Source organism: Jaculus jaculus, chromosome 1 (genome assembly GCF_020740685.1).
Source record: "Jaculus jaculus isolate mJacJac1 chromosome 1, mJacJac1.mat.Y.cur, whole genome shotgun sequence".
Lineage (NCBI taxonomy): Eukaryota > Metazoa > Chordata > Mammalia > Rodentia > Dipodidae > Jaculus > Jaculus jaculus.
This window is the reverse complement of record NC_059102.1, coordinates 245,111,244-245,137,036: the sequence shown is the minus strand read 5'-3', so window position 1 is coordinate 245,137,036 and position 25,793 is coordinate 245,111,244. Positions and strand designations below refer to the sequence as shown.

General features: G+C 39.6%; 1 protein-coding gene across 8 annotated transcripts in view; it reads left to right on the top strand.

Moving 5' to 3' along the window:
- Nucleotides 1-25,793, top strand: part of Nfat5 (nuclear factor of activated T cells 5) — a 139,460-nt gene that overhangs the window by 82,649 nt on the left and 31,018 nt on the right. For all 8 annotated transcript variants that reach the window (XM_045146745.1, XM_004661652.2, XM_045146784.1 and 5 more), the window contains 5 exons: nucleotides 2,069-2,261; nucleotides 8,379-8,569; nucleotides 11,561-11,733; nucleotides 14,215-14,349; nucleotides 14,471-14,523. In XM_045146745.1, coding sequence (XP_045002680.1) covers nucleotides 2,069-2,261; nucleotides 8,379-8,569; nucleotides 11,561-11,733; nucleotides 14,215-14,349; nucleotides 14,471-14,523 — 745 coding nt within the window. The remainder of the gene's footprint in view (nucleotides 1-2,068; nucleotides 2,262-8,378; nucleotides 8,570-11,560; nucleotides 11,734-14,214; nucleotides 14,350-14,470; nucleotides 14,524-25,793) is intronic.

Sequence of the window (25,793 nt, the reverse complement as noted above, 5' to 3'; positions counted from 1 at the left end):
CAAGCTATTTCTCCAGCCCCTAACACCTATTTTCATGAAGTATTTGGAATGCTTTAGCTTATAGATTAAATGTACTGGCCTGACATTAAGATGTTGTTTTATTTAAATATACATTCCTCATAGTAAATGCATTATAAACAAATACATGTTAAAACAGAATTTTAGAACGAGATTTTAGAACTAGGTAGTGCATGCTTATAATTATAACACATGGCAGGTGGAGGCAGGAGGATCATGTTCACCCTTTGCTACATAGAAAATTTGAGGCCAGCCTGAGCTACATGAAACCCTATCTTAAAAACCAGAGCAAAAGCAAAACCAACCCCAACAATAAAAAAGAGTTGATTTCAGAAGGGGGGGGGGTTGCTGGAGAGATGGCTCAGCAGTTAAGGCACTTGCCTGCAAAGCCTAATGACCAAGGTTCCATTTCCCAGTACCCACATAAAGCCAGAGAGGGGCACAAAGTGGTGCATGCATCAGGAGTTCATTTGCAACAGCTGGGTGCACTGGCACACCCATTCTCTGTCTCTCTTCTGACTGTCTCTGCTTGTAGGTAAATAAATTAAAAAATAATTTTAAAAAGGGAGGGGGATAGTTAGGACCCTCCCTGTTTCAGAGGAGTTTTGCCTCCCTCCCTCTCTCCCTTCCACTTTTCCTCCCTCCTTCCTTCCTTCCTTCCTTCCCTCCCTCCCTCCCTCTCTCCCTTCTACTTTTCCTCCCTCCATCCCTCTATTTTTCTATCCCTTCCTCCCTCCATCCCTTTCTTCATCCCTCCCCCCCTCTTTCCTTCCTTCTCTCCCTTCATCCCTCCCTCCCTCCTTCTGTCCAAGTTCTCTAGAACCCCATCTTGCCTCTCTTGGACAAGAGCTTTGTATTTCTTCTTTCTCTATCCTCTGTCTATTTATGGGGCTGGAGAGATGGCTTAGTGGGTGTGAAGCCTAAGGACCCTGGTTTGAGGCTCAATTCCCCAAGACCCATGTAAGCCAGATACACAAGGTGGTGCATGCATCTGGAGTTCCTTTGCAGTGGCTGGAGGCCTTGGTTCACCCCATTCTCTCTCTCTTTCTCCCTCTCTGCCAGACTCTCTCTCTCTCTGTCCGTCCCTCTCAAATGAAGAAATAAAAATAAACAAAAAATTTTTAAGCCTATCTATAACTGAATCTTTCTAAACTTCATCCAAAAATGGTGGTGTTGGGGAATAGTTTAGTTAGTAAAGTTGCTTCCCTAGCATGTACCAAATCCTGAGTTCAATTTCAAGCACTATATAAGTGGAGTGTGGTGACATACACTTGTGATTCTTTCACTTAGTGGAGGTAGGAGGGTCAGGAGTTCAACCTCCTTGACTATTGAATTCAAAGCCAGACCGGGCTACTTAAGACTCTGACTTAGGAAGGGGGGGCTAGATTACCAATGCCATAAAACTCAGATTATAACTTTTTTTATTGAGAACTTTAATCATTTAATCACAAATAAAATAATGTAAAAAATCACACTTCTAGGAAAGATTAGAGTAAAACTAATAATTTTCCAATAAAAATCACATTACTGATTTTTTATTATAAATTTTTTATTTTGATATACTGAAAGATCCAAAAGAATATACTACATTTATCCCTCCATCATTGGATTTTTTTTTAAGGCTTTTTTTGTTGTATATGTGCTGGTCTATTTGCTTTTGCTACTTTTATTTTTCTTTTGCTTTATAAGTGTGATTAAAAAAATTATCGTAATTAATCTTTTAGCTTTATGTAAGACTCATGTGATTTTAAAATTTTATTTTAACAAAATTACAACGTGAAAATTGCACTCTTCCTCCTGGTACTTACCTGCATTCTTTCTTTCCTGTCCAAAATTCTTTCAATAGCATGTAGTTAAAAACTGTTTAGAAAATGTTTTTGCAGATACTTTGGTTATAGGCTGTGTCTTCCTCTAGGCTGTATTTATTTTGTCAGTAGCTAAGCAGTTATTTTCAGTGATATATTGCCTATTCTGTTTCTTCCTTTATCTGAGATAGCCTTCATAGAAACCTATTTTTGATATTTTCTTCATGTTGTGCTTTGTTTCTCAGAACACTGGACAACCAAAAAGGAAGTGGAGTAAAGAAGAGCCCTATGTTGTGTGGACAGTATCCTGTTAAAAGTGAGGGAAAGGAGCTGAAGATAGTTGTACAGCCTGAGACCCAGCACCGAGCTAGGTATCTGACTGAGGGCAGCCGTGGCTCTGTAAAAGATCGAACACAGCAAGGCTTTCCTACAGTAAAGGTATTTACTTAGTAACAGATGAAGAATTTTCTCAATTTTACTAATGGCTTTTTTTTTTTTTTTTCGAGGTAGGATCTCATTCTTGCCCAAGCTGACCTGGAATTCTCTATGTAGTCTCAGGTTAGCTTTGAAGTCACTGTGATCCTCCTACCTGTGCCTCCCTAGTGCTAGAACTAAATGCGTGTACCACCATGCCCAGCTTAGTAATTATATTTACATCAGTAAAAGCTATCTAAAACAGTAGGGTAGAATGATTAGTTTGGTATAGAAGAAAATACAGTGAAAGTCTAATTGGAACAAAACCCAAACATTATTGTGATAACTTTGAATTTTAGTTTATTTAATTTAATTTAAATTTTTTTTAGACTGGTCTCATTGTGTAGACCAGGTTTGTCTTGAATTCATTATAGTCCTCTGGCCTCTGCCTGCTAGGTGCTGGGATTACACAGGCCTGAGCTAGCACTCTCTGAGTTTTCATTTTAGAGATGTGAATATATTCAGAAATATATATACTTAGTGTATATATAAATTTATTATATATATAGTATATCTGTAGTAAATATGTTATACATATATAGTATATATTTGATACTGTACTAAATTCATCACAAATTCGATATTTAACAAGGAATTTTAAAGTGAACACAAAGAAATATAGAAGATATTACTAAGAACTTGAAAGATATGTTTTTGGCGAGTATACATATGTGTATACATATGCATAGAGAACATCAAGTGTCTTCTGATAGTACTCATCTGCATGTTGTCTTGAGATGGGTTCTCTCGCTGAACCTGGAACTGCCCTTTTTAGTTAAACTGGCTGACCAATGAGCCCTGGCTGTTTTCCAGTTTCCTGGAAAACACTCATAGGACTGGGGTTACAGGCATGCATGGCCATACCCAGCCATTTCTGTGGTCCTGGGCCTACTCAGGCCCTCATGCTTATGTGGCAAATGCTGTTATCTGGTAACCCATCTCCCCAGCCTGGAAAATAAGATTAAAAAAAAACTTTTTTAAAATTTATCTTGGAATGAGACAGACAGTGGGTGAGTGTGGATGTGTGAAGGCCTCCAGATGCCTGTACCACTTTGTGTATCTGTCTTTATGTGAATACTGAGGACTTGGACTGGCAGGCTTTACAAAAAAGCTCCTTTAATTTATAAGGCACTTCTCCAACCCATTAAATAAGAGTTAAAAAAAATTTTTTTTTAATTTTAATTTATATATTTTGACAGAGAAAGAGGGAGAGAGAGAGAAAGATAGTGGGCATGCTAAGGCCTCCAGCCACTGCAAACGAACTCCACACATGTGTGCCCCCTTGTGCATCTGGCTCATGTGGGTCCTGGGGAATCAAACCAGGGTCCTTTGGCTTTGCAGGCAAATGCCTTAACTCCTAAGCCATCCCTCTCACCCACAAAATTAAGAGTTTTAAAAAATATTTTACTAAGTAATTAATTTGAAAGACAGAAATAGGCACAGAGAATGGGTGCACCAGGGCCTCTAGCCACTGTAAATGAACTCTAGGTATATGCACCACCTTGTGCTTGAGCTTTATGTGGGAACTGGGGAATCAAACTCAGGTTCTCAGGCTTTTCAGGCAAGTGCCTTAACTGCTGAGCCATCACTCCAGCTCCATAACTAAGATTTTTAAGTGATTAATTAATCAGAACTATTTAACTGAGAATTCACTATGTAGTCTCAGGGTGGCCTCAAACTCACCTACCTCTGCCCACGCCCCCCCCCACAAGTGCTGGGATTAAAGGTGTGTGCCACCATGCCTAAGATAGCACTTTTTAAAACCATAATGTTCTGGCCCAGGATTTCTTTTTTAAAAACTTTTTATTATTTGCCAGAGAAAGAGGGAGAGAGAGAGAGAGAATGGGCACGCCAGAGCCTTCAGACATTGCAAATGAACTCTAGACATGTGCGCCTCCTTAGGCATCTGGCTAATGTGGGTCATAAGGAATTGAACCTGGGCCCTTAGCTTAACAACTAAGCCATCACTCTAGCCCTAGCCCAGGATTTCTTTTTTTTTCTTTTTTCTTTTTTAATTTTTATTAACATTTTCCATGATTATAAAATATATCCCATGGTAATTCCCTCCCTCCCCACCCCCACACTTTCCCATTTGAAATTCCATTCTCCATCATATTACCTCCCCATTACAATCATAGTAATTACATATATACAATATCAACCTATTAAGTATCCTCCTCCCTTCCTTTCTCTTCCCTTTATGTCTCCTTTTTACCTTACTGGCCTCTGCTATTAAGTATTTTCCTTCTCACACAGAAGCCCAGTCATCTGTAGCTAGGATCCACATATGAGAGAGAACATGTGGCGCTTGGCTTTCTGGGCCTGGGTTACCTCACTTAGTATAATCCTTTCCAGGTCCATCCATTTTTCTGCAAATTTCATAACTGCATTTTTCTTTACCGCTGAGTAGAACTCCATTGTATAAATGTGCCACATCTTCATTATCCACTCATCTGTTGAGGGACATCTAGGCTGGTTCCATTTCCCAGCTATTATAAACTGAGCAGCAATAAACATGGTTGAGCACATACTTCTAAGGAAATGAGATGAGTCCTTTGGATATATGCCTAGGAGTGCTATAGCTGGGTCATATGGTAGATCAATCTTTAGCTGTTTTAGGAACCTCCATACTGTTTTCCACAATGGCTGGACCAGATTGCATTCCCACCAGCAGTGTAGAAGGGTTCCTTTTTTTCCACATCCCCGCCAACATTTATGATCATTTGTTTTCGTGATGGTGGCCAATCTGACAGGAGTGAGATGGAATCTCATTGTAGTTTTAATCTGCATTTCCCTGATGACTAGTGACGTAGAACATTTTTTTAGATGCTTATATGCCATTCGTATTTCTTCCTTTGAGAACTCTCTATTTAGCTCCATAGCCCATTTTTTGATTGGCTTGTTTGATTCCTTATTCTTTAACTTTTTGAGTTCTTTGTATATCCTAGATATTAATCCTCTATCAGATATATAGCTGGCGAAGATTTTTTCCCATTCTGTAGGTTGCCTCTTTGCTTTTTTCACTGTGTCCTTTGCAGTGCAAAATCTTTGTAATTTCATGAGGTCCCAGTGATTAATCTGTGGTTTTATCGCCTGAGCAATTGGGGTTGTATTCAGAAAGTCTTTGCCAAGACCAATATGTTGAAGGGTTTCCCCTACTTTTTCCTCTAGCAGTTTCAGAGTTTCAGGTCTGATGTTAAGGTCTTTAATCTATTTGGACTTAATTCTTGTGCATGGCGAGAGAGAAGAATCTATTTTCATCCTTCTGCAGATATATATCCAGTTTTCAAAACACCATTTGCTGAAGAGGCTGTCACTTCTCCAATGAGTATTTTTGGCATTTTTATCGAATATCAGGTGCTAGCCCAGGATTTCTTGATCTTGTTTGTATGTATCTAGTCTTTGAAATGAGTTTGTTGCAATCAGGTTCACATTGCTGGCAGAAAACACCCAACCAAGAGCAGCTTTTGGGAAAAAAGGTTTGGTTTGGCTTATGGACTTTAGGGGAAGTTTTGTGGTAGCAGGGGAAAACGATGGCATGAGCAGAGGATGGACAACACTTCCTGGGCAACATCAGATAGACAACAGCAACAGGAGAATGTGCCAAACACTGTCAAGAGGAAGCTGGATATAATACTCATAAGCCTTTCCCCAGCAATACACTGCCTTCATGAGGCTTTAATTTCCAAATTGTCATCAGCTTGGGCCATGGCATTCAGAACATTTAAAGTTTATGGGGTACACCTGAATTAGACCACTACATTCCACCCCTGGTCCACATAAACTGGCAATCATACATGATAGAAAATGCAATGCATTCATTCAACTGTAAAAGTCCCCATAGTTTTTATTAATCCTAGTGATGTTCAAACATCCCCATAGTCCACCGTCTTTTAACTCAGCTGCAATACCAAAAAAAAAATAAATAAATAAAATACCCATAATGACACAGAATAAACATTCATACTGTAAAAGATAGCATTGGGCATAGGAAAGAAGTATTCAACCACAAAGATTTAAATAGGGCAGACATCAAACTCTGTGGCTCCAAGTCCAACAACTCTAGTTTGTGACAAGTCTCCAAATCAGATAATTCTAACCAGTGACCTCCAGCTAGGCTATTCAGAGTCTTAGAAAACTTCATCTGGTGCCAACAGCTCTCCTTAGCAGCAATGCCGTAGTCTTGGCGTCTACATTGGATCTCTGCTGCAACCCCTGATTCATCCTCATGGCATGTCACATGCAGGTAATCCAACAAGCCTGCTTCACACTGCCCATGGCCATTTCCAAAATGCAAAACTGTGTTGCAATTCAATGTCCCTCTCTTTTCTGCATTTGTTATACTCCATAATACCAGGGGCCTACCACCTTGTTAATCCAGAGGGAATAAAGCAAACTTTGAAGAACAGCATACTCCTTCAGCATTCAGACCCCTTCAAAACAGTCTGCATTCATCCTATTGTCCCAATGCAGGTCAGCTGGCCTCAATGGATGTAGTCTCTCAAACAATTGCAGCTGAATGAACAGCAGTTTCGGCCAAAAGATTTCATTTTTTCTGCGCCATATCCCTTTGCCATATCAGTCCATTTCTACCCAATGCAACCTTGCACAAGTTCTCAGGACACGGGCATAACAGCAAGCCTCTCACACAAACTTCTTCTAGCCCAGTCCAAGCACAGCTCTTTCTCACCCTCACAAACCAAACCTCACTGTCCATAGTTCTTACTGCATTCAGGTCTTTCAAATTCTGACCAGAATAGTCCATCAAGCTGTACTTACAGCACTGCAAGGCCTCTCTTAGGTCAAGATTTCAAATTTGTCCACATTCTTCCTGCAAAGCAGTTCTAAAAGGCCAAGGCCACATAGTCAGGTGTCTAGCAGCAGTGACCCCACTTCTGGTACCAATTTTACTGTTGCAGTTAGGTTTGCATTGCTGGAAGAAAACACCTGACCAAGAGTAGCTTGTGGGAAAAAAGGTTTATTTTGGCTTACAGACTCAAGGGGAAGCTCCATGATGGCAGAAGAAAACAATGGCATGAGCAGAGGGGACATTACCTCCTGGGCAATATCAGATGGGCAACAGCAACAGGAGAGTGTGCCAAACACTGTCAAGATGAAGCTGGGTATAACATCCATAAGCCCATTCCCAACAATACGCTGCCTCCAGGAGGTGTTAATCCCAAATTGCCATCAGCTGGGTACATGGCATTTAGAATACTTAAAGTTTATGGGGACACCTGAATTAAACTACCACAGAGCTTATCTCCTTACTATTTATATAGCTGCCCTTCATATACTTTTATATTGAAACAGCTTCAGCAGAGTAAAAATTTAGCATTTATACTCCATTTGATGATGGAGATGTTGCCGTAACATGGTTGAGTATTTTTCTACCAGTGCTGGTGGCAGATGTCTAAACAAGTGTGTATCCATTCTCATCTACCTATATAAGTAAATAGGCTATGTGAAAATTAGTTTAGGACATGTAAATTCATACTAAAATGTAGTTATTGCAAAATCAATACCATACTGTTCAGAACAAATCTAATTCTTTTTTTTTTTATTTTTTATTTTTTGGTTTTTTGAGGTAGGGTATTGCTCTAGCCCAGGCTGACTGGGAATTCACTCTGTATTCTCAGGGTGGCCTCAGACTCATGGTGATCCTCCTACTTCTGCCTCCCAAGTGCTGGAATTAAAGGTGTACACCACCATACCTGGCTCCCCAATTTTATATATATATTTATTTGAGAGAGAGAAGGGTGGGGGAGAGATTGTGTGTGCCAGGGCCTAGAGCCACTGCAATTGAACTTCAGATGCATGTGTCACCAGCTTGTGTGGGTCCTGGGAACTGAGATCCTTTGGCTTTGCAGGCAAGTGCCTTAATTGCTAAGCCATCTCTCCAGCCCCCAATTCTTTATAAAATGTTTTAGGCTGGGGGGTTGGTTCAGGAATAGGTAAGATGTAAATTATTTCTTATTATAATCTTGTTACAATACAAGATTTGATCTTAAATGTTTAATTTTATAATGAGCTTACTTGAAATGCTAATTAGTGTTTCTGTTGCATATTATCTGGTTCCAGCTGGAAGGTCATAATGAGCCAGTAGTGTTGCAGGTGTTTGTGGGCAATGATTCTGGTCGGGTGAAACCACATGGATTTTATCAGGCCTGTAGAGTAACAGGACGAAATACAACCCCTTGCAAAGAAGTGGACATTGAAGGTACTACTGTTATAGAAGTTGGCCTTGATCCCAGCAACAACATGACACTGGCGTAAGTACTTAGAAAGATTTTTTTTTAAAATATATTATACTTATTTCATAGAAAAAGTGTTTTGCTTTTAATGAATAGAATATTTTGAAGGGTTTTTGTTTGATTGATTTTTTGCTGTTTTTTGAGGTATGGTCTTGCTCTAGCTGAGGCTGACCTGGAATTTGCTATGTAGTCTGACGGTGGACTCAAACTAATGGTGATTCTCCTACCTCTGACTCCCAAGTGCTAGGATTAAAGGCGTATGTCACCATTCCCAGCCCAAAGATTTTATTAAAATGTTTTAGATATTAATTTAAAAAAAACAGAATGATTATGTATTAAATTCTTTTTGCCCTTTCTAAAGAATTGCCATGGTGAAATTCAAGCAAATGAGTGCCATCTGGAATGCCTGCTTTTTAGAAAAGCAGAGAGACTTAACTAAGATTTATATTAATATTGAAAATAAAAATTACATAGCCAAGGGTTAAGATGTAGCTCGGTTGATAGTATGTTTATTGAGCATTCACAAAGTTCTAGATTTGATCAGTAACAGTGCATAAAATAGCATAGTAACTCAGGTATATAATCCAACTCTTGAGATTAAAAGGTTTGATTCAGTCACAAAAAAATCAAATTTATTTGCCAAAGAAAAATCTAAATTTATTTTGCATTTTTTATTTGCATAGGTTAAAATACATTCTTTTTCATTCTGTTTCTTTGTTTTGTTGTGTTTTTTTTTGAGGTAGTATATCACTTTAGCCTAGGCTGACTTGGAATGAAACCTGTAGCCCAGGCTGGTCTAGAAATCATTGTGATCCTTCTACTTCAGCAACCTCCCTAGTTCTGGGGTTAAAGATGTGAGTCACCATGCTCAGCTCAGGCCATGTGTTGTCTTACCCATGTACACTATCTGAAATGTCCACTTAAGGTGTTCAGTGACTTAAAAGTTGAAGTTAGATGGGTAAAAGATTAAATAGAAAGGGAAATTATTTTATAATTGAAAGGTTTGTATTTTTTTAAACATGTAACTTGATAAATTTTTAAATAAATGTATATAGTAGAGGAGGAACAGAAGGAAGTTCTTAATGATAAAAAATAGTATGAAAGGGCTGTAGAGATGGCTAAGTGATTAAGGCACTTGCCTGTAAAGGAGAAGGACCCAGGTTCAATTCCCCAACACCCATGTAAAGCCAGATGCACAAGGTGGCACATGTATCTGGAGTTTGTTTCCAGCAGCTAAAGGCCCTGGAGTGCCTATTCCATATCATTACCTGTCTTCCTCCCTCTTTCCCTCCCTACTTGTCTCTCAATAAATAATTTTTTTAAGTGTGGAAAAGCTGGGCATGATGGTCCATACTTGTAATATTAGCACTTGAATGGCTGAAACAGGAAGATCTATAGTTTGATGTCCGCATGTGCTACTTTCTGAGATCCTTTCTTCTTCTTTCTTTAAAATTATTTTATCTAGTTACCCATTTGAGAAAGAGGCAAATAGAGAGAACAGGCACGCCAGGTGCTCTAGTCCCTGCAAATGAACTCCAGATGCATGTGCCACCTTGTGCATCTGGCTTTCCATGGATACTGGGGAGTTGAACCTGGGTCCTTATGCCTTGCAGGCAAATACCTTAACCTCTGAGCCGTCTCAACAGCCCTTTTCAAACTTTTTTTTTTTTTTTAATCAGATCCTTTCTTAAGGAAAAAAAAAAAACAAAAACGCAACAGGGTGTGAATCAGTGGTAGAAATCATGTTTGGCATGCACAAGACCTTGGTTTTAATCTCGAATACTAGAGAACAAAATATTTATTATTAAAGTGTTGAGAATATAGTAATAAAACCAAAGCCTAGCATAATGGAGCATGTCTATAATCTCAGCACTTGGGAGGTGCAAGTAAGAGGTGCAGGATTTCAAAGCTACCCTCACCTACAGAGTACAAGTCCAGCCTGGGCTATATGACCACCTGTCACAAATAAAACCTAAAATAGGCCATTTAAACTTGACTTTGCAGAAGGAACCACTTTTAAAAATTTTAAGATGTATTTATTTATTTTTTTATTAGAGATGGGCGGTGGGGGGAGATGGGTGTACCAGGGCCTCCTCCAGCCACTGCAAATGAACTCCAGACACATGTACCACCATGTGCATCTGGTTTACATGGGACCTGGAGAATCAAACCTGGGTCCTTAGGCTTCCAGGCATGTGCCTTAACTGGTAAGCCATGTCTCTAGCCTAACTTCTTAAAATTTTATTATATATATTGTAACAGGTTATATTCTTTTATCCCCTCACCCCTGCTTCTGGTTCCCTTGGGGCCCTCCTTAGTGGGGTTTTGGTATTCACTGTGGGGTCATAAAGGCCTCAGTCAGTCTCAGTGGGATGTGGGGAGGAATTGTGCTTTGTGTTGGTCTTACATACTCTGTGACTCTTGCAATCTTTCTGTCCCCTCTTTTGCAATGAGGAACTACTTTTTAAATGTTTTTCTTCAGAGTTTTATTTTGGACAAAATTGAAATTAACAGTGTGTGTCCATTGTTTTGTAATTTGCTTCTCAGTTGATATGACTATTTTACCATATTATTAAATTTTCTTCTATAACATTCTGTATAATAAATTACATTAAATTATAATAATAAATTCCTATATGATCTATTTTTGAGCATAGTTACTGATTTTTTTAAAGTATGACCTATTTTAATATCTGAATTAGCTGCTAAAAGAAAGTCTAGTTTTAAAAAATAGAAATACCTCTTTTAAGCCATTTCATTTGTTCAGATTTTAAAATGTAATTTCATTCTTTTATTTTCTGTAAACATAGTATTGACAAGACAGGAAGAATGAATGTTTAGCATTTATCCTCTGTACTTTTTGAGTTTGGAACCTTACAACTATATTCTATATCCAAAGAATTAGTGAAAAGGCAGGATTTTTTTTTTTTTTTAGAGAAAACTTGTTTGGTTAAGAATGCTGTACTGTTTATAACAAGGTATTAACTGGTATATTTTGTTCTGTGTTAGGGTGGACTGTGTAGGAATATTGAAGCTGAGGAATGCTGATGTTGAAGCCAGAATAGGAATTGCTGGTTCCAAGAAAAAAAGCACTCGTGCCAGATTGGTTTTTCGAGTTAATATCACAAGGAAGGATGGATCCACTTTGACATTGCAAACACCCTCTTCTCCCATTTTATGTAGTAAGTAAGAAAATATGAAGATACTAAGTATATAATGATACATATATGTACTTACAGTAATATATAAATAAGAGTTTATTTTTTCTGTCAGTCTTCCAGACATCTGTAAGTTTTAGGTGTTTTTACACACACACACTTGATTGTGATAACTCAAAACCTGAAATATTTTAAAAAGCTTTATTTAAGGGCCCAGCACGATGGCCTCCGCTACTTGAGAAGACTACTTGAGTTCAGGAATCCAAGACTAGACTGGGAAAAACAAGTAATCCCTACAAAGTACACAGAATGTGCTTTTATCATTTTGTGGTTTCATGTCACCATCATATACTAATTTTTCTTAAATTTTTTTAAAATTTTTATTTTGGAGAGAGTGAGAGGCAGAGAGAGAGAGAATGAATGAATGAATGAATGAGAGAGAATTGGCCCGCCAGTGCCTGAGCCACTGCAATTGAACTCCAGACGCTTGTGCCACCTAGTGGCATGTGTGACCTTGCTCCTGCCTTACCTTTGTGCACCTGGCTAATGTGGGATCTGGAGGCTTTGCAGGCAAGCATCTTAACTGGTACACCATCTCTCCAGTCCTAATTTACCTTTTTTTTTTTTTTTTTTTTTTTTGAGGTAGGGTCTCACTCTAGCCCAGGCTGACCTGGAATTCACTCTGTAGTCTCAGGGTGGCCTTGAACTCACAGTGATCCTCCTACCTCTGCCTCCTGAGTGCTGGGATTAAAGGAATGCGCCACCATGCCTGGCAAATTTATCTTTAAAAATATATTTTTATATAATATGTGGCTGGAGAGATGGCTTAGCGGTTAAGCACTTGCCTGTGAAGCCTAAGGACCCTGGTTCGAGGCTCGATTCCCCAAGACCCACGTTAGCCAGATACACAAGGGGGCACACAGGTCTGGAGTTCATTTGCAGTGGCTGGAGGCCCTGGCATGCCCATTCTCTCTCTGTTGCTCTCAACTAAATAAAAATTTAAAAAATATATATTTTTATATAATTTAAAAGTAATTTGAGGGCTGGAGAAATGGCTCAGTAGTTGAAGGTACTTGCTTATAAAGCCTGACAGCCTGGGTTCAATATCCCAGTACCTATGTAAAGCCAGATGCACAAAATGGTGCATGCATCTGGAGTTTGTTTGCAGTGGCAAGAAGCCATGGTACATCCAATTCTCATTCATTCTCATCTTCCCTCCCTCTCTCTCTGCTAGTAAGTAAATGATAAATAAATAATTTTTTAAAATTAAAAAAAAAATGAAGAACTGGGTGTAGTGGCACATGCCTTTAATCCTAACACTCCAGAAGCAGAAGTAGGAGGATCACTGTGAGTTTGAGGCCAGGTCAGCCTCATTTGCAAAGCCCTAGGTTTAATCCTTAGTAACATCAAACCCCTTCTTTCCCCAAAAAAATAAAAATAAAATCATGAACAACTTTATATTTTCTTCAGTTGCTTTTCATTTGCTCCTTTGTTTTTCTTTTAAAATTGCATGTGGGTCTGGAGAGATAGCTGAGGTGCTTGCCTTCAAAATTTAATGACCAGAGTTCAATTCCCCAGTTCCTACATAAAGCCAGATTCACAAAGTGGCATGTGCATCTGGTGTTTGTTTGCAGTGTCTTAGAGGTTATCCCTGGCATACCTATATTATCACTCTGTTCTCTATCCTTCTCTTCCTACCCCTTCCCTCCCTCTCTCCCTCTCCCCTCCCTCTCTCTGTCTTTCTGTGTGTATGTATGTGTGTTTTTGCTTGCAAATTAATAAAAATATTTTTAAAATAAATAAAATTGCAAGTGCACTCCAGACACATATACCCCTTTGTGCATCTGGCTTTATGTGGGCACTGGGGAATTGAACCTGAATTGTCAGGATTTGTAAATAAATGCCTTTAATTGCTGAGCCATCTCTCCAGTACCAACTTCATATTTTCAAACTGCTACTATTCATGTAATAAGAAAACTAAAATAATATAATAAACTAAAACCTTTAACTTTGACATTTATGTATCCCTATAAAATCTTACAAGGGTTAAAAATCAGCATAAAGGGGCTGGAGAGATGGCTTAGTGGTTAAGTACTTGCTTATGAAACCTAAGGACCCCTGTTCGCGGCTCGATTCCCCAGGATCCACGTAAGACAGATGCACAAGGGGGCGCAAGCGTCTGGAGTTCATTTGCAGTGGCTAGAGGCCCTGGCGTGCCCATTCTCTCTCTCTCTCTCTCTCTCCCTCTCTCTATCTGCCTCTTTTTCTGTCTGTTGCTCATAAATAAAAATAAACAAAAAAATATTTTAAAAAATCAGTATAAAACTTTTTTTGTATTTTTTTTTCTGCTCTCTATTATGGTAAACGTTAAGTTATAGAATAAAGGAAGTTAAGTTCATGGTCAGTAAAAAAAACTCATAAGACTGGATTGGTAATTGCAAGTTGATTTAAGTAAAAATTAAGTGCTGGTGTTCCTTTTAATGGAATGCTCATGTGTACCCACAGCTCAGCCAGCAGGAGTACCAGAGATACTAAAGAAAAGCTTACATAGCTGCTCAGTGAAAGGAGAGGAAGAAGTATTCTTAATTGGCAAGAACTTTCTGAAAGGAACTAAAGTTATTTTCCAAGAAAATGTTTCTGGTAAGTACAGATATTAGTTGTGTAGACATTGCTTCAAGTTTCATTTCATATAAAAATATTGTAATAGCAATAGAGTAAAAAAAAGTTCAAGAATTTACTATCATGTTTTTATTTCTATCAGATGAAAACTCTTGGAAATCAGAAGCTGAGATTGACATGGAATTATTTCATCAGGTATTATTTAATCCTTTTTATAATTTGGTTATAAGCATCTTAGTTCTGTAATTTTCTTGAATGGATTGTTTCATCATATAGTTTTGATATAAATTAAAGTTTCTTTACTAGAATAAAATTAGTTTTCTGATGCCAGAAATAACCAGTTTTCTATTATCAAAAGTTAAAGTTGCTGGGCGTGGTGGCACATACCTTTAATTGCAGCACTTGGGAGGCAGAGGTAGGAGGATTGCTGTGAGTTCAAGGCCACCCTGAGACTATAGAGTGAATTCCAGGTCAGCCTGAGCTAGAGTGAGACCTAACCTTGAAAGAACAAAAAAAATAATAATAATAAATGTTAAACCTGGGTGTGGTAGCATATGCCTATAATCCCATTACTTGGGAGGTAAGGATTTGGAGTTCAAGATCATCCTTGGCTAATTTATAGTTCTAGGGTATTCTGGATACATGACACCCTGTCTCAGCCCTCACCTCAAAACAAAAAAGTATTAACAAATTTACCATTGTTAATACACAAAACATTTCTAATGTTTATTTTCTCTGAGAATTTGGATATGATAATAACCTCCTATGCAGTTAAATCAAAGGGAATCATTATTTACGTGTCAGGTACTTTATTTTGTTAAAGTTATATTCTTGCATTTAGAAGCACTTGTCACACTTATGAAAGACGAGAATACATGGTGCACGCCTTTAATCTGAGTGCTTGGGAGGCTGAGGTAGACGGGTCCCTGTGAATTTGAGGCCAGCTTGGAGCTACTGAGTAAGTTCCAGGTCAGCCTGAGCTAGAGTGAGACTCTGACTCAACAACAACAACAAAAAGTGTACAAAATAGCTGGATGCAATAACACAGGCCTGTAAATCCCAGCACTCAGGAGGGAGAAGCAGAAGGATTGCAAGTTCAAAGCCAGTCTGGGCTACTTAGTAACACTTATCCCCCAGAATAAAAAAAAAAAATTCATATGTATAAGAAATTGGATCAAACCCACAGAAAATTGAGACTGTTGGGAAAAGGCTAGATTTATACACAAGTTAGATAGAAGGCACACGCAGACACAAGTAGTATGTAAAGTGGAGGTGATAGGGAAGAGGACAAGCTACTTGTTAGAGTAAAATATGCAAAGACACAAATGTAGTATGTGGAGCTGACAGTAATAATTGCATAGATTCAGCCTCTAAAATGGGGGGGAGGGAAGATGGGGAATAGTAGCACATAAAAGGAAACAAACATATAGAATAGGCAAGAACGGATGTAGCTCAGTTGGTATTTACCTGGCATGAATGAAACCGTGGGTTTGGTCCCCAGTACCATATAAACTAGGTATGGTAGTGCACATATGTAATCACAAAACTGGGGAGATCCCAGCACTTGGGAGGTAGAGGTACGTGGATTGGAAGTTCAGGGTCATCCTTTGCAACATAAATAATTTTAAGCCAGGCTGGAGAGAAGACTTGGCCATTAAGGCACTTGCCTGCAAAGCCAAAGGACCCAGGTTCGAATCCCTAATACCCGTGTAAGCCAGATGCACAAGGTGGCACATGTGTCTGGTGTTTGTTTGCAGTGGCTGAAGGCCCTGATGTGCCCATTCTCATTCTTTCTCACTCTCTCTCATCTGCCTCTTTCTCTCTCTGTCTAATGAAATAAATAAAATAAATAATTTGAAGCCATCTTGGGCTACATGAGACGCTTGTCTCAAAAAGTAAAAATAATAAAAAACAACTTGTAGTCAAATTATCCAAAATACTTGTAATTTGTTTAGAGTTTTTATAATTTATGTATTTAAAGTTTTAAAAAATAAGTTTATTTGTGTGCACATGTGCACCAGCATTTCCTGCCATTGCAAACAAATGCCACATGCTTGCACCACTTTTTGTTTTTTCATTGTAGGTCTTGCTGTAACCCTGGCTGATCTGGAACTCATTCTGTAGTCCTAGGCTGGCCTCAAACTCACAGTGGTCCTCCTACATCTGCCACCTGAGTGCTCAGATTAAAGGTGTGCCCTACCAAATCCAGCTTGTATCACTTTTGACATGTGTCTCTGTGTCCGGCCTGGGTAATCAAACCCTGCATGGCACCTTTAACTGCTGAGGCATTTCCCCAGCTCCTAAATTATTTATTTATTTATTTGTGTTTGTATTTGTGTAAAGGGATTGTACCACTAAGCCATCTCTCCAGCCCAACAGCATCTTATTTTAGCCAATGCATTGCCAAACTCAAAGCTAAGAGCACAAAACCACCTTCACTTCACCCAGCCTCAAGTTCTGAGCTTCCCATCATGTTGAACAGGTAGCTTCAAATTTAGGTTTTCCCATTTAAATTTCATACTTGATAGAATTCACAGAAATCTGAAAACTGTTTATATGGAAAGTTACAATTTGGTTATTGCAAAAAGGACAAAAGTCTGAAGCAGCTATAGGAAGAAACATGTAAAGGAAGGTATGATAGGGTCCCTAAGGCAAAGCTTTTCTTGTTCTTGTGGACTCAGACCTTCTTAGTATTTAGTCCTATACTACTGCATGCCATGAAAAACACCTAGTGGGACAGTATTTATTTTGTCACATTGCTGAGCAGTATTACCTAGAAAGTCGTTGCCAGATTAGTTTTAGCTGAATTTCTAGTATCTGTTTTGTCACTGGTAATCTGTGTTATCAAAGAAAGACAAGTCACTTTTTTCAATGTGTGTAGTACATATTTGCATGTTCATATGTGTGTGTGTGAGTCCACATGCAAATGAAGGTCACAGGTTGGCATTGGGGTCTTAATCATTTTACTCTTTACCTTTTTTTTTTTTTTTTTTTTTTAGGTAGAGTCTCACTCTAACCCAGGCTGATCTGGAACTTACTCTGTTGTCCCAGGCTGGCCTCAAACTCACAGTGATCTTCCTACCTCTGCCTCCCAAGTGCTTGGGATTAACTGCATGCACCACCACACCTGGCTATGTACCTTATTTTGTTTTCTTCTTTTTAGAGTATATGCCCTTTCTTTTTCTTTTCTTTTCTTTTTGAGTCAGGGTCTTGCTCTAGCTCAGGCTGACATGGAATTCACATTCCCTATGTAGTCTGTAGTCTCAATGTGCCACCACACCCGGTTTACTCTATTTTTTAAAAAATATATTTTAGCCCAGCATGGTGGTACACGCTTTTAATCTCAGCCCTCAAAATGCAGAGATAGGAGGATTGCCGTGAGTTCGAGGCCACCCTTAGACTCCATAGTGAAATCCAGGTCAGCCTGAGATAGAGTAAGACTACCTTGAATAAAACAAAAACAAACAACAATAATAACAAAATATATTCATATATACATACATACATACATATTTATTTATTTATATAGATCCTGGAGTATTGAACCAGGATCCTTTGGTTTTGCAGGTAAACGTTTTAATCAGTAAGCCACCCCTAGCCCAGTATACACTATTTTTTTGAGTCAAGGTTTGGAATTGAACCTAGAGTTTACAGTTTGTCTAGGTGATCAATAAGCCCCAGGGATTCTCCTGTCTCTTCTCTCTCCAGTGCCTGGGATTAACAGGTGCTGCCAGTATGTCAGACTTTTTTACATCATTGTTTGGGATTTGAGCTAAGGTCCTCATGTTTGTGCACTGAACCATTTCCCCAGCCCACCTTGGTGCCCCAATTTTCTAATTTATGGTATAATCTTTCACAGTATTTGAGACTCCTTATAATTTTGACATTTTATTTCTTCTATAACTTTATCAACTGTTTTTTATTCTTTGTGGACCAACAGTGGTTTCCTGTAGAGGATACTACTGTTGTGGTTGTAGTATTGTTGAAGGTTAGGAACAAGTCCAGTGCTTACAATGCCAAGCACCTAATAGAGTCAGTCCCATGGAAAACTTACAGTTCATTTTACTACCACTGAGGGAAAGAATTCTGATTTCCTTTCCTCAAATTTTAACCAGGTTCTTATATATCCACAGTTTCATTATTGACTGAAAGAAACAAATACTTCATAGAATATTCTTATGTGCCATGAACATGTTTTGCTTTTTGACATATTGGTTAGATTAACATGATACCCTGTCCCTTCTTCCTCCTCTTCCATCCCTCTCTCTTTACCTTCTTTTAGTCTCTGCTAGTTTCTTCCCCTCTTTCCTTACATCCACCTGTATATTTTAAAAATATTTTTAAATTTTATTTATTTGAAAGAGAGAAAGAATGAGCATGCCAGGGCTTTAAACCACTGCAGAGGAACTACCACATGTGCCATCTTATGCATCTCACTTACGTGGGTCCTGGGAAATTGAACCCAAGTCCATCGGCTTCGCAGGCAAATGCCTAAACTGCAAAACCATCTCTCCAGCCCTGCCTATTCCTTTTTTTTAAAAATATTTTATTTGGGCTGGAGTTCATTTGTAGTATCTGGAGACCCTGGCATGCCCATTATCTCTGCCCTCCCCTCTTTTCTCCCTCCCTCCCTCAAACAAAAAATAGCTGGGCATGGTGGTGCACACCTTTAATCCCAGGAGAGGTAGGTGGATTGCCATGAATTTGAGGCCACCCTGAGGCTACATCGTGAATTCCAAGTCAGCCTGAGCTAGAGCAAGACTCTACCTCAAAAAACAAAATTAAATTAAATTTAAAAATTAAAAAATGTAATTACTTATTTATTATGGGGGTGGGGAGAGAATGGAAGCACCAGGGCTTCTACCCATTGTGTACAAACTGCAGATGCATGTGCCACCATGTGTATCTGGCTTTATGTGGGTACTGGGGAATCAAACCTAGGTCCTTAAGCTTTGCAGGTAAGTGCCTTAATTGCTGATCTATCTCTCCAGCCCCTTTAAAAGATTTTCTTTTATTTTTAAAAATTATTTATTTATTTATGAGAGAGAGAAAGCGACAGAAGAGAATGGGCATACCAAGGCCTCTAGCTACTGCAAACGAACTCCAGACGCATGTGCCACCTTGTGCTCAGGCTTTACGTGGGCTCTGGGGAATCAAACCTGGGTCCTTTGGCTTTGCTGGTAAGTACCCTAACTGCTAAGCCTTTGCTCCAGCCCCCAGCTGTCTATTCTTTACTTATCTTTATTATTTCCCTTTGAGGCATGGGCAGTTACATTTTAAAAACATTTTTCCCAGGGCAGTTATGCTAGATTAAATAATAGATTTTAAAAGAATAATCAGGGCTGGAGAGGTGGCTTAGTGGTTAAGCACTTGCCTGTGAAGCCTAAGGACCCCGGTTTGAGGCTTGATTCCCCAGGACCCACGTAAGCCAGATACACAACAGGGCGCATGAATCTAGAGTTCATTTGCAGTGGCTGGAGGCCCTGGCGCGCCCATTCTCTTCCCCCCACCGTCTGTCACTTTCAAATAAATAAATAAAAATAAACAAACACAAAAAATTAGAAAAAAGAATAATCATAACTGGGTGTGATGGCATACTCCTTTAATCCCAGCACTTGGGAGGCAGAGGTAGGAGGATCACTGTGATTTCAAGGCCAGCCTGAGACCACCTAGTGAATTCCAGCTCTGCTTGAGCTAGAGAAAGACCCTATCTCAAAAAACAAAAATAAAAAAACAAAAGAATAATCATAAAAATGGCACATGTAAGGAAATGACATCTTTATTTGATGGCTCTATCTAAAGATCCTCAAGATGTTTTTTGTTGTTGTTTTTGGTTTTTTGCAAGCACATGTAAATCAGTATACTCTGTTAATGTGGTTTTTTGTTCACTTATTTAAAAACGTTTTTGGACTGGAAAGAGGGCTTTGTGGTTAAGGCACTTTGCTGCAAAGCCAAAGGACCCAGATTTGATTTCCCAGGACCCACATAAGCCAGATGCACACGGTGGTGCATACATCTGGAGTTCATTTGCAGTGGCTGAAGACCCTGCCATGCCCATTCTGTCTGCCTGCCACCCCCCCCCCCCGCTCTCAAAATAAGTAAAATAAATAAAAAAAATTTTTTAAGTTGTTTATTTGCAAGGAGAGGGAAAGAAAATGAGTACACCAGGGCCTCTTGCCAGTACAAATAAACTCCAGATACATGTACTACTTGGTGCATCACTGGCTTTACATGGGTACTAGAGAATCGAATCAGGTCATCAGGCTTTACAAGTAAGCACTTTAACTGCTGTGACAACACTCAAACCCTTGAATTTGTTCGTTTTTGTATTTTTGACTTTTTCAGAGACTGGGTGTATGTGTGCCTTCCTGGGAAGGATTTTGTTAAAATAGAATCGAGGCTGAAAAGATGACTCAGCTACTAAGGTGTTTGTCTGCAAAACCTAATGGCCTGAGTTCAACTCCCCAACACTCACTTAGGGCCAGAAGCACAAGGTGGTGCATGTATCTAGAGTTCATTTGCAGCAACTAGAGACCCTGGCATGCCTGTTCTCTCCCATCCCCGCTTGCAAATAAATAAAATATTTTTTTAAAAAAGAATCAAAACTAGTATCCTAGAGAATTGATCCCAGTGATCATATTAAATAAGAAAAATATTTGAAATGTTAATATTTGTGGCAAGGAACTGTATTGAAATAAAAAGAAAGTTCATTTTTAAGTTGCAGATATTCTTGTGTGTAATAGCCATTCAGTTATAACCCTAAATCAGTTCATTGGGCATTTTAATTTTTTCTGTTGTATTGATAATGAGATTCATGAAGGCTGGAAAGAATAGGTGCATGGTCACTAAACTTTTTGGTTTTTCGAGGTAGAGTCTTGTTCTATCCCATGCTTACCTGGAACTCACTATGCAAGTCTCAGGCTTTGTAGGCAAAGCTGAGCCATCTCTCCAGCCCCTTTTAACAACTTTTAATGAATTGTTGATAACCTTAGTTGTGCATATAAACCAGGCATGGTGGTGCATGCCTTTGATCTGAGCATTTTGGAGGCAGAGGTAGGAGGACCACTGTGACTTCAAGGCCAGCTTGGGAGTATATAAAGAGTTCTAGAATAGCCTGGGCTAGAGTGAAACCCTACCTCAAAACAACAACAGGGCTGGAGAGATGGCTTAGCAGTTAAGGTGTATGTCTGCGAAGCCTAAGGACCCAGGTTCAGTTCTCCAGGTCCCACATAAGTCAGATGCACAAGGTGGCATATATGTCTGGAGTTCATTTGCAGTGGCTAGAGTCCTGGCATGCCCATTTTCTCTCTCTCTCTCTCTCTCTCTCTCTATCTCTATCTCAAGTAAATAAATAAATAAAATGTTAAAAACAAAAAACAAAAAATGGGTTGTATGTACATACATATGTAGGAAAGACTATCTTTGAGGAAGATAGACTCCAACCAGGTAAAGATAATTCTTTTTTTTTTTTTTTTTTTGGTTTTTCGAGGTAGGGTCTCACTCTAGCTGAGGCTCTCCTGGAATTAATTATGCAGTCTCAGGGTGGCCTCGAACTCGCAGCGATCCTCCCACCTCTGCCTCCAAATGCTGTGATTAAAGACATGTGCCACCACGCCCAGCATAAAGATAATTCTTTTTTTAAATTTTTTTGGTTTATTTTTATTTATTTACTTGAGAGCGACAGACAGAGAAAGAGGCGGGGGGGGGGGGGTGCACGCCAGGGCCTCCAGCCACTGCAGACGAATTCCAGATGTGTGTGCCCCCTTGTGCATCTGGCTAATGTGGGTCCTGGGGAATCAAGCCTCGAACCGGGGTCCTTAGGCTTCACAGGCAAGCACTTAACTGCTAAGTCATCTCTCCAGCCCATAAAGATAATTCTTAAAAGTGGTTTCAGAAAAGAAAATCAGCAAAATATGTAAGAACAATTAAACAGACACTTGAGGAACTAACTACACATGGTAGGTCACAGCAGTTACCCAAGTATTTGAGAGACTGGGGTTGGAGGACATTGAGAAAGCAAGCCTTTCTTCCCCCTCCCTTCCTCTTCCTCTTCCTCTTCCTCTTCCTCTTCCTCTTCCTCTTCCTCTTCCTCTCCCTCTCCCTCTCCCTCTCTCTGTCACCCACCCACATACATACATACATACATACATACATACATTCATTTAAAAATAATTATCTCATAGAGCCAGGGGTAGTGGTATATGCCTTTAATCCTAGCACTTGGGAAGCCATGAATTCCAAGACCAGCTTTGGCTGCAGAGTGAGTTCTGTCTAGGTCAGCTTGGGCTACAGAGAGACTCTGCTTTAAAAAAAGCAAAACAAAAACCAGAAACAAACTGGGGCTGCTGAGATGGCTCAGTGATTAAAGGCACTTGCTTGCAAAGTCTGGCAACCTAGGTTCCATTCTCCAGTGCCAGATGCACAAAGTGGCAGTGTGTGTCTATAGTTCTTTTGTAGTGGCAAGAGGCACTGCCACATTCATATTCATTCACATGCTCTCTCTCTTTCTGTCTCTCCTCTCTCTCCTTGCAAAATATAATAAATAAAAATTTTTTTTTTAAAAAAGTCATAGGAGGGCTGGAGAGGGCTTAGCAGTTAAAGCACTTGCCTAAGGACCCAGGTTTGATTCTCCAGTAAACACACAAGCCAGATGCACAAGGTAGCACATGTGTCTGGAGTTTGTTTGCAGTGGCTAGATGCCCTAGTGGGCCCATTCTTTGTTTCTCTCTATATCTGCACCTCTCTTTCTCTCCCTCCATTCCTCCTTCCCCCCATCCTTCCCTTCCCTTCCCTCCCTCCCTCCCTCCCTCCTTCCCTCCCTCCCTCCCTTCCTTCCTTCTTTCCTTCCTTCCTTCCTTCCTCTCTCTCTCATAAATAAATTTAAAATAATTTTTAAAAATTCACAGGAAAGTTTACACCTATAATCTCAGCACTTGGGAAGCTGAAATTTTGAGTTTGTGATCTTTGTGACTTTGAGGACAGCCTGGGTTACAGAGTGGGTTTCAGATCAGCTTATCTTAGAATTAGACTTTGCCTCAAAAAACGAGGGATGGAAACTGGGGAGATGACTCAGTGTTTAAAGGTGCTTGCTTGCAAAGTCTGTTGGTCTGGGTTCAGTTCCTGCCCACATATGTTTAGCCACCCACAGAAAGAAGAAATTAAAATTCATACACTTTTGGGCTGGAGAGATGGCTTAGCAGTTTAAAGGGCTTGCCTGTGAACCCTAAGGACCTAGGTTTGATTCTCTAGTAAGCCAGATGCACATGTTAGTGCATGTGTCTGGAGTTCGTTTGCAGTAGCTAGAGGCCCTGGTGTGCCTATTCTGTCTCTCTCTCTCTCTCTCCCGCTCCCTCCCTATCTGCCTCTTTATCTCTGTCTCAAATAAAAATATTTTTTTAAAATTTAGACATTTTTTTAACCCCAGGGAACATTATTTCTTCTCCATTTCTATATTTTTGTATATATTATATTCCTAGCTCAGTGATAGGTAATTAATTGTTCCTTATTTGTAAGAGTAGTGTTTAAAACACATTTTTTATTTGTTTGCTTGTTTGTTTTTGTTTTTTCAAGGTAGGGCCTCACTCTGGCTCAGGCTGATCTGAAACTGTCAGTGATCCTCCTACCTCTGTCTCTCTAGCACTGAGACATGTACCACCACACTTGGATAAAAAGTTTTTGAGGACTGGAGAGATGGCTTAGTGGTTAACGTGTTTGCCTGCAAAGCCTAATGACCTGAGTTCAAGTCCCTATACCTACTTTAAGCCAGATGCGCAATGTGGCACATGTGTCTGGAGTTCGTTTGCAGTAGCTGGATGCCCAGGTGCACCCATTCTCTCTCTCTTTCTTTCTCTCTCTCTATTTGCAAATTAATTAATTTAGTTAATTAATTTGGAAAGAATAATTTCGGGCCGGAGAGATGGCTTAGCGGTTAAGCGCTTGCCTGTGAAGCCTAAGGACCCCAGTTCGAGGCTCGATTCCCCAGGACCCACATTAGCCAGATGCACAAGGGGGCGCACGCGTCTGGAGTTCGTTTGCAGTGGCTGGAAGCCCTGGCGTGCCCATTCTCTCTCTCTCTCTCTCTCTCTCTCTCTCTGCCTGTCACTCTCAAATAAATAAATAAAAATAAACAAAAAATTTAAAAAAGTATAATTTCTATTGTAGTTTGCCAGATAATTCAAGAATGAAGAAATAGTAGTTCATAACCCACTCATTGGACCATCTCCTTAACTCTAGGTAGATTGCTTCTGTGTAGTTGTAGTACTTAAACACTAGGGTAAAGTGAGGGTACAAAACAAGCTGTCATTGCTGGTGTATTTTTAAACTTGGCCCAATTTGTTCTCATTTGAAACCTCATTCATCCCATGTTCTATTCAAATGAGTGAAACAACTATAGCTAAATTAAAAATGTTACCAGGCCCACTTTACCCTCCGTTGTCAGCTTTGGCTTCTTACGTATCAGATCGTTGGTAAAAAGTGTAATGATCCCAGCACTTGGGAGGCAGAGGTAGGAGGATCACTGTGAGTTCGGGGCCACACGGAGACTAAATAGTGAATTCCAGGTCAGCCTGAGCTAGAGTGAGACCCTACCTCGGAAAACAAAACAAAGCAAAACAAAAAAATAAACAACAACAACAAAAAGTATAACTTGCTGGGCATGATGGAGCATGCCTTTAAACCCAATACTTGGAAGGCAAAGGTAGGTGGATTGACATGAGTTTGAGGCCAGCCTGGAGTTATAAAGTGAATTCTGGGTCAGCCTGAGTTAGACTGAGACCCTGCCTCAAAAACAAAACAGAAAAAAAAAAAAAAAATCAAAAGTATAACTATTAGTTTTTGTTACTGTAATCTAGCAGGAAGGTGGGGGGGGATTGAAACATAGTTCACATTATTTTCTAAGAAATACAGACCTCTTTAGTAAGTACCAGTGAAGCATTTATGCACAGTAGCCTGTTTTCCAAGCATGCATCTGTTAGTCTTCGGACTACAAATATTGGGTTTACTAGAATTTGAATAAACAGAACCCTACTTGACATTAAATGAGAATTAGATGGTTAGGAATTAGTCAAATGTGCTATGAACTGCATCTCACATTGAGGTTTTTCACCCTGAGCATGGTGGCTCACACCTATAATCCTAGCACTTGGGAGGTTGAGGCAGGAGGATTGGCACAAGTTTGAGGCCAGCAGGAGTTACATAGTGAGTTTTAGGCCAGCCTGGACTACAGAGTAAGATCATGTCTCAAAAACAAAAAAATCCAGAGCTGGAGAGATGGGTTAGTGGCTAAGGTGTTTGCCTGCAAAGCCTAAGGACCCAGGTTCGATAACCCAGTACTCACCTAAAGCCAGATGATCATGGTTGCTCATGCATCTGAAGTTCGTTTGCAGTGGTTGGGGACCCTGGTGTACCCCTTCCTTTCTTCCTTCCTTTTCTCCTTCCATCTCTCTCTCAAATCAATCAATAAATAA